The 15,283-nt window shown below is 41.5% G+C and overlaps 1 protein-coding gene across 1 annotated transcript in view; it reads right to left on the bottom strand.

Moving 5' to 3' along the window:
• Positions 1 to 15,283, bottom strand: part of plppr1 (phospholipid phosphatase related 1) — a 48,113-nt gene that overhangs the window by 23,178 nt on the left and 9,652 nt on the right. Inside the window, exon 2 of the mRNA XM_070988665.1 lies at positions 8,947 to 9,056. Within this exon, the coding sequence (XP_070844766.1) occupies positions 8,947 to 9,006 (60 nt within the window). The 5' untranslated portion in view covers positions 9,007 to 9,056. The remainder of the gene's footprint in view (positions 1 to 8,946; positions 9,057 to 15,283) is intronic.

Here is a 15,283-nt window from a genome sequence, read left to right as displayed (position 1 = left end):
GGTATTATTATAACATAATTATATAATATTTTATCATTTGTTTTTGTTTGTTGTATGCTATACAATACACTTTAAATACATTCATTTTGCAGCAGCATACCCTAAACAGCTTTCCTGAGTCAGACACTACAAGTTAACTTTATCTCAGTATATCCTGTCCAATCCAATTAGCTGACCAGGACTGACTGTTCCACTGTAAAATATGGAGCCAGACTGAGCAATATGGCCAGCGGGGTTCAGACAGTGAAGGCAAGAAAGCAACTGTGCTTACAGCTGACAGGAGAGAAATGTTGGCAGATCTAGTCCTGTGACAGATGGCCATGCCGAGATGCCCAGGTGTGTGTGCCTGTGTGTGTGTGTGTGTCCATGCCAACTTTTTAAATAACACTATCTATCTATCTATCTATCTATCTATCTATCTATCTATCTATCTATCTATCTATCTATCTATCTATCTATCTATCTATCTATCTATCTATCTATCTATATAGATCGGTCGATCGATCACAGGATATTTCTACATCTAACCGTGAATTTAGGGTTTATTTTCGATCAACCCAGAGTTTTACGATGTGTTGACAAGGTAATTAAGATCGTCTTAATTCAGTAAAAGAGAGAAACTTGATTTCAGAAGGCGTACAGTCATTTTTTCTGTAATTTGAACTAAGACAACATAACTAATTACTGCTTCCAACATTGCCAAGCACCTTACAGATTCACTTGGGTTCTGTTCCGTCCCTTTTCTACCTTTCACAATAAAAGCCCTTGATTTAAACAGTGTATAGCTGCTTACTAGTTAAGGGTTAAACTCTAAACATTTCACTAACAAGCACCTCAATAAAACAGCTTACAAGGGTTTTAAGAACATTTCCTTTCTTGACATTTTGTAACTTTATTAGACTAATAAATCAACATGGCAAATTCATCACCCACACACATCTCTCGGCTGAAACTGTGGAAGTGTAGGGGGGTAGCCAATCAAAATAATATCTGTGTGCACACCATACCTTGCTACATCATGGTCATAACTGGAGGCAAACAGCAAAGACACTCACATGAACAGATATTACATTCGTGGTGTTTCATATTGTACAACACAAAAGATCCTCTTCCCCCATTATCTTCAAGCAGCTAGCAGTACACGTTGTTTGACAAACAAGTTCCAGCAGGATAATCTTCTAAAACAGCATTCATAGGTCTTCTCTGAAAATATGTAAATTCCTTCGCTTGCAGAAATGCCGTGTAATACCTTGCGGGATCACATACCTGAGGATGTCAGGTTTACAAGGAAATGCCTGAAAAGGGCAGCTTAATAAAAGGGGTGTGAACTAGAATACACTTGTTGAACTTCATTATTATTACCATGATTTCATTTATTTTGACCTTTATCTTATTTGCATTTGAGGGAGAGAAAAAAAAAAGACCAAAGCGTGCCTGGAGCTCATTCGCAAACAGCGGCCATATTTGCATTCATCCACCAGCTCAGGTTCAGCAGCAGCCTGAAAATCCCATTCTCTCTGAGATCTCTACAAAGCTACATATTTCCTCTATCATTCACCCCACCTCCTTCTACCTCTCCACACTGTACTATAAATCACAGAAAGCCATAAACAAGCAGTGTGCCATTAGACATGATGAGAGTCATCAGGCTGTGGCAAATTACCGAAACTGGCCACGAGAGACAAGCATTTTCTGCTTGTTCAGCCTGATCTTGCTCTTCTCTTCCCTGATATGTCCTGTCGTCTGCAGCAGACCCCACTTGGTTCTCGAGTTCTCTTACCTTTTGATGTTAGAGTGTGGCCACAAAGCTTTTGAAAAGTAAATTGTGGTGCAGTGTAATCCCTGGAGACCAGTAGCCATTTCTGTGACTTTTTCTTTTTTTTTTTTCATGAGATGGCTTTTGTGTGACAGTTCTACACTTGGACAAGTGTCCTTTTATCTGTAAAGCATAACTTGTGGCTCTATTATATTCGCTCCCCATCCAGCGTCATGCCGCATTAGCTGTGTGAAGGACAGACTGACAAGACAGACTGTCGTAAAATGGTTGTACGAAGTTACTGCAGCATGCCTTTCTCCTTCTCCCTTGGAGGGTACAATTCACTTCCTTTTCCCAAGATTCTGGCAGGGCATTTTGGTGCAGCCGTCTACCTCTGCTGAGTTTTAACACGCCACACTTCTCAATGCCTTTTGGGTAAGTACATCACTTCAGAGGCCTGGCCAAGAATTTCCAACTAGTGCCCTTTATTAATCAATTACTGATAAGTCTCCAACAAAGTAACTGTCTTTCTCAACCTTAAAACTAATCTACAGCATAAATTTCCTTTTAAAACTGGATCATATGACCGCCGCTGAACACAGTGGAGCATTTAGCAGCTTAAGCGCCAGAACCCAGGAGTTGGTGGAGACCAAAAACAGAGGTAAAAGGAGTGTGAATATTCAACTTACATTCGTCAGGTGGACAGAAACGTGACTCCAAATGAATGCTAATATTGCTCTGCGTCTGCTGGAGGCATAAACTGAATACAGTTCTGTTTGCTTACCAGCTCCCCATATCAACTTTATAAGTGGGTTTTATGTCAGTTTGTGTTTTCAGCTTGCCATAAATATCCATTTTGCAGTTAAAAACCAGACAATAAGTCAATACGCTCAAAGTTTTCCAGCAGAATTTCACCTATGGTGGCTAATGTTAGCAAACCGTAGACAGTTGTATAACTAGAACTTGTATAACTAGTCTCACTTTAACTCAATAATGTATTGGGTTATAAATTATATAGACTTATATGACTGATAGTTATGTTTGCTACTCTGCTGGATTTGGAACCACTTTGCGATACTACTCTGTTATATGTTTGCAACGACTTTCTGCACATCCAATTACATTATAATAAAAATCCAAACCTGATTAAATTTTTACCATTATCACCCCCCTTCTCCAACCATCCCAGGCTCTCCTCCCCTTCGTCTCCTTCACTCTAAAATCTTTTTACTGTCAGCCCCACCGTGCATCTCCTCCCTCACACTATGACAACAACCAGGAAACTGTTATGTAAGTCCAACACCAAGTCCTAGATTTTCATTTCACTGTCATGTTGTGTTAGCAGACTGGAAAAAAAGACTGACAGAAATGGGCATGTTAGCCTGGCTTGCCCGGATTTAGACCGTGATATTACACTTCTGTTGTCAAACTTTTTGACACCACAGACAGCTACTTATTTCTGTTTCTTCTAACATTCTAAAGCTAGGATATAATGAAGAATAGTCAGCTGTCAGATGTGAATCCCGGCCCCAAAGCAAGGCTAGTCTTTTACAGTCTTTACAGTATAAAATAGTATTAAATGAAAAACCCCAGCTACCTATAACAAAGGCGGTCCGTCTCTCGATCCAGGCTCATTCATACATCAAGTACAGCATCTTGTGAGTTTTCAAGAGAGGTCATCCGATCAGATGTCTGAGACTTTTGGGCCTATTTTTCAGGCGTAGATGTTGATGCATTCTGCCCCACATCCTGTGTATTTATCACACAGACTCACCAGGCCGAAGTCAAGGTTTGCATGTCGTTTGAGTGTTTGCAAGGTGCATCTCTCAGCTTATTGCGTACACACTTGAGGGTGGATTGCGAAACAAATACAGGGAGACATGTCAACAAAAGTTCATTATCTATGCCGCTGGATTGACTAAGGCCACACGATTTGCGATGGCCAGTTTTTGCAATCTCTGCCTCTGAAAAGCATGTGTAAACAAAGCGCAAATGGGATTTAATTGAGTCACAAGGAAGCTCGTGGTGGGTAAAGAAATATGACTTTACCCTCATTCAACAGAAATCTCAACATTGAATAATCACACCGCAGAAACATCTAGAGTGGTGTTGAATAAATAGACAAGCAGACTCATAACTAAATCTGAGAAAAGTAAAGCAATAAATGTTAAGGAACACCTGTGATGATGAAGTCACTGTATCAACACCACCTCCACCTGCTGCTCCTATTGGATGAATTACATAACTGGCCTTAATAATACAATAGCAATATCATACTTTTATGAGCAATAAACTTTTTTTCTCAGGTGAAATAAATGTTGCTGGAGTCAAAATCACCACATTATCATCTATTTTCTGAATTTGGCACGCTCATAGAAATCCCACTGCTGAGCTGGGCCTACAATATGAGCTTTCCTTCTGCTGCCTTAGTAAATCAGGAGCTAAACACAAGCGGACTGCAGCCACAGATTCAATAAAAACCACAGTGCACATTTGCAGATGAAGTAAATCCAGCCCTTACTCTTAAATTCTTCTTGTTTCATATTTTTAGTCAGCATCTTCAAGAAGAGGGAACCATAAATATGCTGTTTCAAAGTGGGTCTAGTGCTATTTTCAGACACGTAGCTGTTTGTAATATTAAGCGGTTGTTAGTTTCACTGTCCACTTTAACCATGATCACATGATTCAGGTGTTAGACGCCCTCCCTCGCATTCTTCTCCTCCTCTTCTCTGTCAGTGCTCCTGGTTATGGTGATTAGTGGGCGGCCCTGCACATGTTTAAGGGAGGCCGGAGGACAAGGATCTCTCTCTTCCAGACAAAGCAGCTTCTGACCACCCAAGGGTTTTTTGTTGTCTTCTGTCCTTGCTGAAGTCCATTTTTTTGTTCTTTTTTTGCTGAGGATGGAGGCCTGGTAGTCTAGTTCTTGCAGCTTATGCACTCTTTTGGTAGTTTGGGGGCTGGGGTGGGGTGGGGAGGGGGAGTTCTGGGTGCTATGGCCCATTGCGTGGCTGGCCCAGACTGCCTCCATTGTTTTGGTCTTTTTGGTCAGACCACTAAACTCCCTTAGATTTGGTTAAAATCTTGGTATTGTTTAAAAAATTCCATAATTTCAAAGGAACCAATAATCCTGCAGGATACGCAAATACAGATGGACCAGTCCGCTCCTCAGCTTTAAGTTAAAATAACTGCCAGGGTGTCTACCTTAAAGGACAGTGTGTGAGATTTAGTGGCAGGAAGGTTGTACATTGCAACCAACTGAAAACCCTTCAACTCAACCCTCCGTTTCCAAGCTTATTGGAGAACATACGGACGCCACGAAACATTCAAAAAACACAAAATTCCCTCTCTGGTGCCAGTGTTTGATTTGTCCATTTTGGGCTACTGTAGAAACATGGTGTTGCAACACGGTGGACTCCATGGAAGAAGACCCACTCCTCCTCTGTAGGGTGATTCTTATTTTCAGATCATTACACGCTAATGAAAAGATCATTCTGAATATCATATTCAGTTTCTCCCAATGTATCCTCCTAAATCCTGCTCACTTGTCTTTTAAACAACACTATCAGGTTTAATTAGGCTGTGTTCTGTTCCAAAACTAAATTTAACATGCAATTCCCTCGATAAAAGCCCCTTTTTAGAATCCCCCAAGTTAAAATCATATTGCGTCAGTGCAGCCAAGAGAGAGACGGAGCAACATCAAAAACGATCAGTCCCTGCAGGGATGGCTTTTTTGTTTCTTGAAATAATGACGGCCTTGAACATTATTACGCCATATGCCATTACGCAACGAGAGGAGATTGAGCAAGATAAAAGAAAGAAATTAGCTCTGAGGTTGACAGTGGGGATTTTCACAAATGATAGTTGAGAGATTCGGTTCCTTTCCTTGCAGCCTGGCACAGGTGAAAGCGCTGGAGGCTTTGAAACGAGGCCCTTGATTCATTTTTGCACACAAAACCTTAAAGTCTGGGTGGTCCTGGTCAGATTAATAAAAGCCTGATCTCTCCTCATTCTTCACTGCTCACCTCTGCCGCTCTGCCTTTTTAATTAATATCTCATTCTGCAACCTTTCACTTCTGTAATGCTCTTGCGCTTTACTTCATCCTCCCCATCTCATCTTTCTCTCTCCTCCCTTGCGCCCCATCTTTATGTTGCACTCCATCCCAGTCCTCTCATCCTCTCCTTATTTTCATTCCCTTCATCTCATAATCCTGTTTTCACAGTCGCTCCCGCAGTAATGAAGACGGCAACAACGAAATGATCGTCTTGAGGTTCAGAAACGGATGAAAGAAAAGCAACAAGTTACACGACTAAATAAACAAATCACCATAAATAAACATCCTCCCTGTCACACTGCCTCTGGCGCTGAACTACACACAGCCGAGTGGCTCCAATCGGGACTCTCTGTTTCGGTCACATGACAGTGCTACTGTCCCTCTGCCTTGCTCTGTTCGTGACAGGCGAGGTGAGTAAGAGAAAGAGGCCCCAAAAAAAGAGAAAAAACAAAGGGAAAACAGTGAGGGGCGACAAGATGACACAGCGGAGGATAAAGATGGTGATGGGAGGGAAGAGCTCCTGTGACACCAGGAGGAACGGGGAGAGATGAGGGGAGAGATTGAGGGAGGAAGCAGGTTCGGTGGAGAGAGGAGGGGTGAGGGAGACGTGAGGATGCGAGGATGTGACAGAGACATCAAAGAGGGAGAGGAGGAGAAAACAGGGACGGGCAGAGAGAGACAGGGAGATGGATAGGATGCCTTTGAGAGCTGCCTGTGAAGAAGAGCGGTGAGAGCGAAGAGAGAAAGGAAAATTAACCAACGCTTGCTACTCAATGGGCTGTTACAGCTTCTCTCTCTGGATCACCCTGCCAATGCTCTGCTGCAACATGGAGAAAATGTACATAGTGCAACACAGTTGGGGGTACTGAGATTGTGATGTAAACATAAAACTATACAAGCACACAATTTCTCTGTGTTGTGCTCGTTCTTTCCTCACATATAGACGCTGAAAGTCACCAGACTTCGTCATAAAAATCAACATTTTTGTCACAGGGCTGGGTGACAAAGCCATATTGTCATTTCTGAACTTTCAGTGGGATCATACCGTGCCATCATTTTACAAAACAGCTGTACAAATCAATGATTTCAATCACTTTGGTGATTATAAGTCACTTAAACGAACTTAACAGACACTTAACTGAAGTGTCTGTTTTAAACATTTGATGGGTTTTGTCAATGTCAAGCCCAGCAGAGGCACAGTTTATTGCACTCAACATCAATTTCATTGTTATCATCATTACATGCAGGTGTGCCTTTGAAAATACGTATTGGGAAATAAATGTCAATATGGGAAAAATACTGGTGTTAATCTTGGTTTCAACAATATAAAAGGTGCACTCAAGCAATTTAGTGCTGAACTCAGGTAAAGTTGGCAGACTTGTAAGAGATTTAGAAAAGAGAGAGTTCCAAATCAAAGCAACACGTCTGTTAATTCCAGCTTGTTATCGACATTATTGTGCAAACAGAAACCTGTTCCTGTTCAAATCTGCACAGATTCTCATGCTAAGCTTCTAGTTGCTTTCCTAATTGCTGCTCAGAGGTGTCTTTGTGTCTTTCTGCTCTTTCAGCTGTCAGTCTGGTTAAACCATATATTCAGCATTTTGTTCCCTGTGTACTTTTTTGCAAACTCTTCATTCAAAATAAATATCTATTTATAAAGAGGACTTTCTGGAACCTAAGAGAAATACAGAATAGCCCTCTAAGTCTAAGTTTTTCCACAATAAGACGCTACAAGAAGCTGTAACCCTTAGATCCACCTGTAAGACAGCACTGCTGTGGTCTGCTGTGTGGGACAATAAAAGCATCCTGAGTTCAGACTTTAGATGTTGATCTGGGCATGTTGTCACCACCATAATAATTAGTTACATATTAAAGCCCCCTCTAGTTCCGCATCTTAATTAAACAAATTGCACAGCCATGATTAGCAATGTTCAGCTGAGCATGCCACGCTGAGTTACAGCCAAGACACTTGAAAGCCGTAAATGAGCGAATTGCTGTACAATGATGACAGGCTGTCCAACAGAAGGACTTTCTATTGAAGCTGAAGGACCCTGCGATGGTGAATGGTGTGTTGCAATTAAAGAAAAAAAAAAAACATTTTACGGGAGGATGATAAAACGTGTCTGTATCCACTGCGTTTTTTTGCATTAATAGTTGCTATACAGGGCAATTTCTCATATGATTGAAGCTAATGGCTGTGTGGGAGTGAAAGTGACATTTTAATTGACAGTAATGGAATTTCTAATATGGCGATACGTCTGACTTTTTCCCGACAATAAGAACAGACCACGCAAATGACGTGCCAGTATGTCTAGCTACGTTCTATTACCATTCCTCTACCATTCTGTATACAGGAAGGTTAAGTGCCTCTTTGCTGATATTAACCCACCAGTTATTCCAGATGTTGCAGAGCTCAAATGCAAAAGGTTCAGCTTTAAAGCATCAAACAGAAAGTTTTGTGTGAATTAAGAAAAAAGTAATGCCACAACCGCCTGCATCAGAGGCTCCTCTTTCCTCGTTCCGCGACACAGAGCTCCATTTACACTATCTGTCTAATCAATAACTGGGGGTGTCTTGAGTTAATGTCTCAGATGTGAAAAGACGTGCAGAACAACAGTGTGATTCTTACATAAGAGGAACTGAGGCAAAAAATAGACAACATGTCACGAGGCTGCTCCAAAAGCAGGAAGGTTGAGAGTAAACTCATCTGAGAGGGTTATGCAGGATATTTCCTCCGAGAGGCGTGTGTGTGTGTGTGTGTGTGTGTGTGTGTGTGTGTGTGTGTGTGTGTGTGTGTGTGTGTGTGTGTGTGTGTGTGTGTGTGTGTGTGTGTGTGTGAGAGAGAGAGAGAGTGTGTGTGAAAGAGAAAGAGAGAGAGAGAGGAGAGAGTAATGCAAAGCGTCGTGAGACATCTCTCTGATTAAGGACTTTCAGCTGACATTGTAATTAAAAATGGAGGAGCAGCACAATTCTTTCACACACTCACACACATATTCAGCTTTCCACTCGATCCAACACTTTACGCTCTGTTTAACTGTGTATAATTTACCAGAAGAGGTCATTTGCTAATGGTTAAATTGTCACTCACACAAACACGCACACATACACACACACACACACACGCATGCAGCCTCCCACCTCTACAAAGATGAAACATGGGATGATGGAGTAGCTGCGCAGGGTGTTGTTGGACGCCATCTTGTCTCCTGTCGGGAGACTTCTCCTCTCAGGATTCACGGCAGCTCACTCTGCAAAGATGGGGACATCAAGTGTCAGAGCTGATTATCTGATAATGACAGAAACACACAGAAGCCATTTCTGCTGATTACACCATAGATCTATGTTAATACTGGAGGAGTACTCAGTGAAATTGGGTATTGATGAGAACCACTCTTGATATTGACCGATCTCCTACAGCATTATTACCACACATCATTACATTTCACAGACTTTGTGACACTTAAGCGAACTTTCTGAAGTCTGTCTAAAAAAAGGGAAAACACTAAAACATAATGGTTGTCATGAGGTTTTCTTTCCTAACAGAGCTGTACTATGCTAAATCACACTGGCTGTCATTTACTCTGCACAAAGATGATGATCAAAGGATCGTGTTCGTCAACATCACGACATTCGGGAAGCTGAGTTCAAAAAAGCAGCTCCAGCCTCGCCAGTCATCCATCCATCCATATTTGAGCTGCTTAGCCTGGGTCCCAATGGCAGGAAAGGACAAGCAGAATGGCTCAAATGACCAAATTCCCCTGTGGGCAAAGACCTTCAGAGCAGCTTGGAGATTCAATGTGTCGTGTCCTATGTCGACCCTTCAGTGCCCTCCCAGTCAGCTGTGCACACAAGACCTCAAGAGGGAGGTGGCCTGGAGGCTTCCTTAATAGTTTAGTATATAAAAAGTCAGAGAATTGTGACAAAAGCCCATCAAAAGTTCCAAGAGCCTAAGATGATGCTTTCAAATTCAGTCCATACATAACAGCAAATCTTCATATTTGACAAGCTAGAACTAGAAAATGTTTGCTTGAGAGATTAATTGACTATCAAAAGTGTTGGCGATCAATTTTCTGTCATTCTGCGCATCAGTTAATCAAATAACTGATGCATAGAATAACTCAAAGGGCAACCAGGGCCCACAGGGCTCAACACCTGCAGGGCAAAGAGTGAGGATTGGGGGTAAATGGGGAGGGTGGGAACAGATCCAGCTTTGTGGACCTCTGTGGCAAAGACTGGTTCCCTGATGTAGATATACCCTTAATAAAATATAATTTACGAAAGTATCTGTCAAGGCCCTGCTCACTTAGGCTGAGTAACAGCTGCGTGCTGTGATTTCTGTCAGCTTTATTCTGATGTTGATATATTTCGCTCTGCAGAAGCCTGCAACTGCACAGATAGAACTGATCTCCTGCAATCAAACACCATGTCTGGCACTGCTTCCTTTCTCCTCCTGTCATCATGTTTTACTGCATTTCGTTATGGATTCTAATTGCCGCAAACAAAAACATGCAATTTCCCCATAGAGGATAGTGAGCTCGTTAGTGCGAATGGGAATCAAATGGAAGTACGCGTTGAAGAGGAGAGTACCGGAAAAATAAAACTTTAGACAAGGCTTCAGACAAAGCTGAAACGGCTTGTCACTCACTTACTGCAGCATTGTTTTCAATTGCCGAAAACTGACGGTGCAAGTAGGAGGTGTGCTGCAGTGGGAGTAGATTAGGTGGGTTTTAGAAGTGGTTCTAGAAAGCCAGAAATCCCACTATCTGCTGTAGTAATTGCTGATTTATTGGCATTAATCAACAAAGCTATGACCCCAGGCAGATATGTGATTCTTATAAACATGTTATAGGGCTCTAAATGTATTTAATTCTCCATTAAAGAGTAACATTGTGTCTGATTTTGAGCTCTCTCTCTTCCCACTGTGCAATTCTGAATAATGAAAGGCAGCGAGTGTGGAGAGGAGGAGGTTTGTTGTGGGGCCAAGTTGGAGAGAAAAGGAGCAGTGAAGTGTTCCAGATTCTACATCTAAAACATTTTATTTTTTTTTTTACATTTTTTTTGTACTACATAGGAATTGTCCTTGAGCTCTGGCTGTTTATTTTAACCACCGCACAGACAATTCAGTCTCAGCTGAATATCATAATACCACATTTCTGCTGAAATGTTGACAGGATTGCCACCTTTGTTGCATTTTATACAGTGCTAAATGGTACTAAATAGCAGCTAACAATCTAAAAATGGGTTTTAGTGTGATAAAACAGTCTTATCTGAACAGAGCAGCGCAGAATTCAACAAAAATCCATGCCAAAAGAGTCGGGCTGATGACAGGGATCACAGCAGAAGTCAGAATCCCACAAAGCTCAAAGCATAAACATGGAAAATCTATTTGACTAATGACCATACTTACCCTTTTAGAAACAGGTAGGTGTGTTATTTTCACTGCATGTGCATCTCTACTTACCCTACTTGAGCACATACTGCTTCTGATCAATTTAGCTGAATTTTCTTTCTCTCAAATTTGTCTGTTATCATCATTACATCATAACTCTCAGTATGCAGGAATATTTGCTATAAATAAGTTAGTTTATTGGTATTCTGGGTACAAATCTTGTACACTGTGGCTTATCAGGTGCAGCCTTAATTTGCAGGTTTAATTCTTGACTTTCTTACTGCTGCAATTATTGGAGCACACTTTTACACCTCAATTACTCCTTAAATTAGCATCCAACAGTCAACAATTAGTGTTAAAGCAAGAGGTAGACATTCAGAGAAATACACTTACTCACCTTGGTGAGCTTAGTTTGGACACAGGAGGAAACAGCTGGCTTGACTGTCTGAAGCTAACAAAATCCACCTACCAGCACCTCGAAAGGTCACTAAGTGCCACGTTATATGTTCAGAGTTTATTAAGCTGTGTGAGATGCTGGTCAAGTACAGTTACTTGCAGGTTGCTGTGTCATAAGACTGAACACGTCACATTTACTTCCACCGACAGAGGAAAACATTTTTGAAACTCTCATCCCAATTTCAAAACAAACATTTCAATCTCACTGAGTCATTAGACACAGGCAGGCAGTGATGCTGGCAGGTCTAATCAGTCCCTAAGTGCCTGTCCCATCTCATTTAACACTTAATCCAGGCCAATCAAACCGACATTAGATGGAAACAGTCTGACCATCAGTCAGTCTCACGGCTCTTCACCCAGCGGGTTAAAAGAAAAAAGGCCTGTTTGGTGTCTCTCTGAGAAGGCCTGCCACGCTACATGTGATGCTTAAAACTTTCAACAGTTGCACATGCCTGACTTCAGGTGACAGAGCTGCAGAATTAACACTTAAGCTTAATTACCCACAAAAGAAAATGTTGTAACTGATCTTTCCCTCCTCTTAGAAGAAAATCAGTGCAAACATCAACTCAGTGTCAACTACAGAGGTGGTCGAGACTCACTCTCCTGTTCAAGGACACTTCACAGGGTGGATGGTTATCAGGCGGGGTTGAACTGAGGTCTCTCAGTTGATGGATGGTCTCACAGCTCGCTCAAACTGCGAGCACCCACCTGAAAAGTCTTGCACGCCATGTAAATTTAACTGCTTTCAGTAAATCTTTATATATGAAAAAAAAGAAAGCACTACTGACATCTAGGCGATACGTCTCCCTGCACAGTAACAGCATTATCATCCTCCAGTGACTCAGTGACTTTTCAGATTAAGGAGGGTGGGGAAGCATCACCTACAGCGAGGAAATCGAGGAGTCATGCTTGTAATGTGGCAAAAAGCTCCCAAAATTAAATGACCATACTAATCACATTTACACTGTCATATTTGCAATACTCCAAGATGCAGCATGAGGCTTCTTTTTTTTTTTTCCAACTCTCCCCTGAACCACCAACAGGAATTAAATTATTCACAATTTCTGCAGTTTGCTGCACTGAATCATGATTTTATCAAGGCAGTCAAATGGAAATAACTGTCACTTTTATATCAGTGAAAAATGTGATTTGTTGGAGTTTTCCATAATCTATAGCACTGCCTATACATGCAGGGTAATGAGCAACAGATTATAACTGCAGAGAAGATTATAAATACTGCATGTTAATGGTATAACTTGAACTTTGAAACTGTATAAAACACAGCAAAAAAGCACCTTATAGTAAGGGTGGGGCTCACGAATGAAGTCACAATGCATATACAATATTTTTGCCAGGACAATGATAGTGTACATCATGACAGTGACACATGACATGCAACTCATCATAAAGCTGGTGAAACACAGCAGCCACACATTTATTTACTACACAAACAATCCAATGACATATATGAGAGCCAGCTGCATTTGTGTGTTGCATCATTACAATAGAGGTTGCTCAAATTTAGCGAGCACGTAAGCGAGACGGCTGAAAGAGACGCACCTTTAATTACATCTATTCTGTGCCATGAAAGCCCCAAAAGATGCCTTATTCGACAGAAATGAAGAAAGAAATGAAAGCAACATGAGTGGGATGGGAAATGAGTGATATACAGCAAGAGATAACTGTGCGACGGTGCGTGTTGCACTCATCTGTGCAGATGATGTGCTTTTAACAAGGCATATAATTTAGATATTATTTCATATTGATGCAAAGAAAGGAATGACTCAATGTATTACATTAGCCAAAAGGGGACAAATCATTTGCCTGAGAATTTGTCTTCGGTAGTGTTTCACAAAGTTTATTAAGTTTTAACTGAACAACTCACAAAACTAAGTGGTGTTTTAGTGAAGTCTGCAGCTGATTTGCAGGTCTTTCTCTGAGGGACAGACATCCGATCTCAATGAGGATGTAAATGCAAAGGCAAGATCGGAGAGTTTATTATCCTGATTACGTGTCTGGATACAGGTCACATTTTAAGGTGTAAATGGGGTTTTAGTGACACCAGAGGAGACACTGCAGACACAGACACTGCAATTCGATTTCTCAATGCGTGGTTTCGTGTAGCACTGGAGAAAAGTTGCCAAAAACATCCAATAAAATCTGTCTTTTAAGGTATGTGGTCTAGTTTTGATGTCTGTGCAGTCTAAGCTTTTATTTAGTCTTGTTTTGTGGGGAGAGCTGCAGAGGGAATAGACCAAAAAAAAGATGGCAATTTGACAGTTGGACTGTGAGCTTGATAACTTGACTGGGGGCTCTGTGACAGATGATTCGAATCAGAAAATTTAAGAGGGCTGCGCTCAATGTCAAAGAGTTTACACTGCATTCATTTATTTCTCACTCGCCAGAACAGCCTCGCAGCTCCGAGGAGTCACGGCACCGAACAATAGAGCCTCGTCACAGCAAAGTCTAAACGTGATTTCTCTTTTTCTATAGCCCAGGGACATCATAGTTTCCAAAGATGTACTAAGAATCATAACCGAGGAGCATTTTTCTTCCAATTCCAACAGCCAGTTAATTACAGTCAGATGAAAGGTGATCAGATTGTCTTCCCAGAGGCGAGCTCATCAAAGAGCAGCCTACAGGCCTTGTCAGGATTCATCAGAATCTCCTCTCCACTCAGCCGGCCTGTGATGACTTTGTCTAGACTTGACTGCTATCCTCTCAGAGACGGCAGGAGTGGACTGTGAAATATTGAGCCCAGAAATATCATCAGATTGACCATCTCCTGGTCTCATGCTGAGCTGTTCTGTCTGACTGTGATGAGTGTCTGGAAGAGGCTAAACTGTCACAATGACAGAGCTGGTGACAGAACTGGGAGTCAAATGCTGGGCAAGGAGAAATGAAATATTACCTTCTGCTATCGCTGCCAGCATGGTGGTGGCGCAGCCCTGTGCCCTTCTCTCCATCTGGACTTGAACGGAGGAGCATCAATTACTGAATTCTCACAAATGGCAGAATTTCAAAAGTGCACTCTTAACTTCGCACCAACTTGGATGGTCTAAATGAGAGGAAACTGGTGCTGAAACAATCTTTTTATTGATTTATTGTCCATAAAAAAGAGTCAACTTTCAAATTTCAGATTAGCTGCTTCCTCAATCAACACATTAGATCTTTCACAGAACCATGCTAGCTATTCCCTGCTTCCATTCTTCATGCTAAGCTAAGCTAAGCGACTGCTAGCTGCAGCCTTATATTTAAACACTTAAACACACAGAGTGGTATCAGTTTTCTCATATCACTCTCAACAAGAAAGCAAATACGTGTATTTCCCAAAATGTCAAATTCTCCCTACTGCTTTCAAACTGAATGCTTCATCTGTTATAGTCACGAATTAAGACAAAAAAGCACTGGCCAACTTCAGACTCCTCTGCAAAAAGACAGAAGAGCTTTTGATGGCACTCACTGTGACTGAGCCTCGCAGACCTGTTTTAAAGCGGTTCCACTGTGCAGCAATATTCCCTCAGCTGCTTTCCATAGCCTGATATAGAGATGGTTACCATGATCTCACCTGTTTTATGCAGTTACAGCACCCTGATTTAGGCTATAATGTGGGTTTTTTACACGAAAACA

This window comes from Chaetodon trifascialis, chromosome 20 (assembly GCF_039877785.1).
Source record: "Chaetodon trifascialis isolate fChaTrf1 chromosome 20, fChaTrf1.hap1, whole genome shotgun sequence".
Taxonomy (NCBI): Eukaryota; Metazoa; Chordata; class Actinopteri; order Chaetodontiformes; family Chaetodontidae; genus Chaetodon; species Chaetodon trifascialis.
Note: the sequence above shows the minus strand (reverse complement) of the source record. Positions and strands in the feature narration are given on the sequence as shown.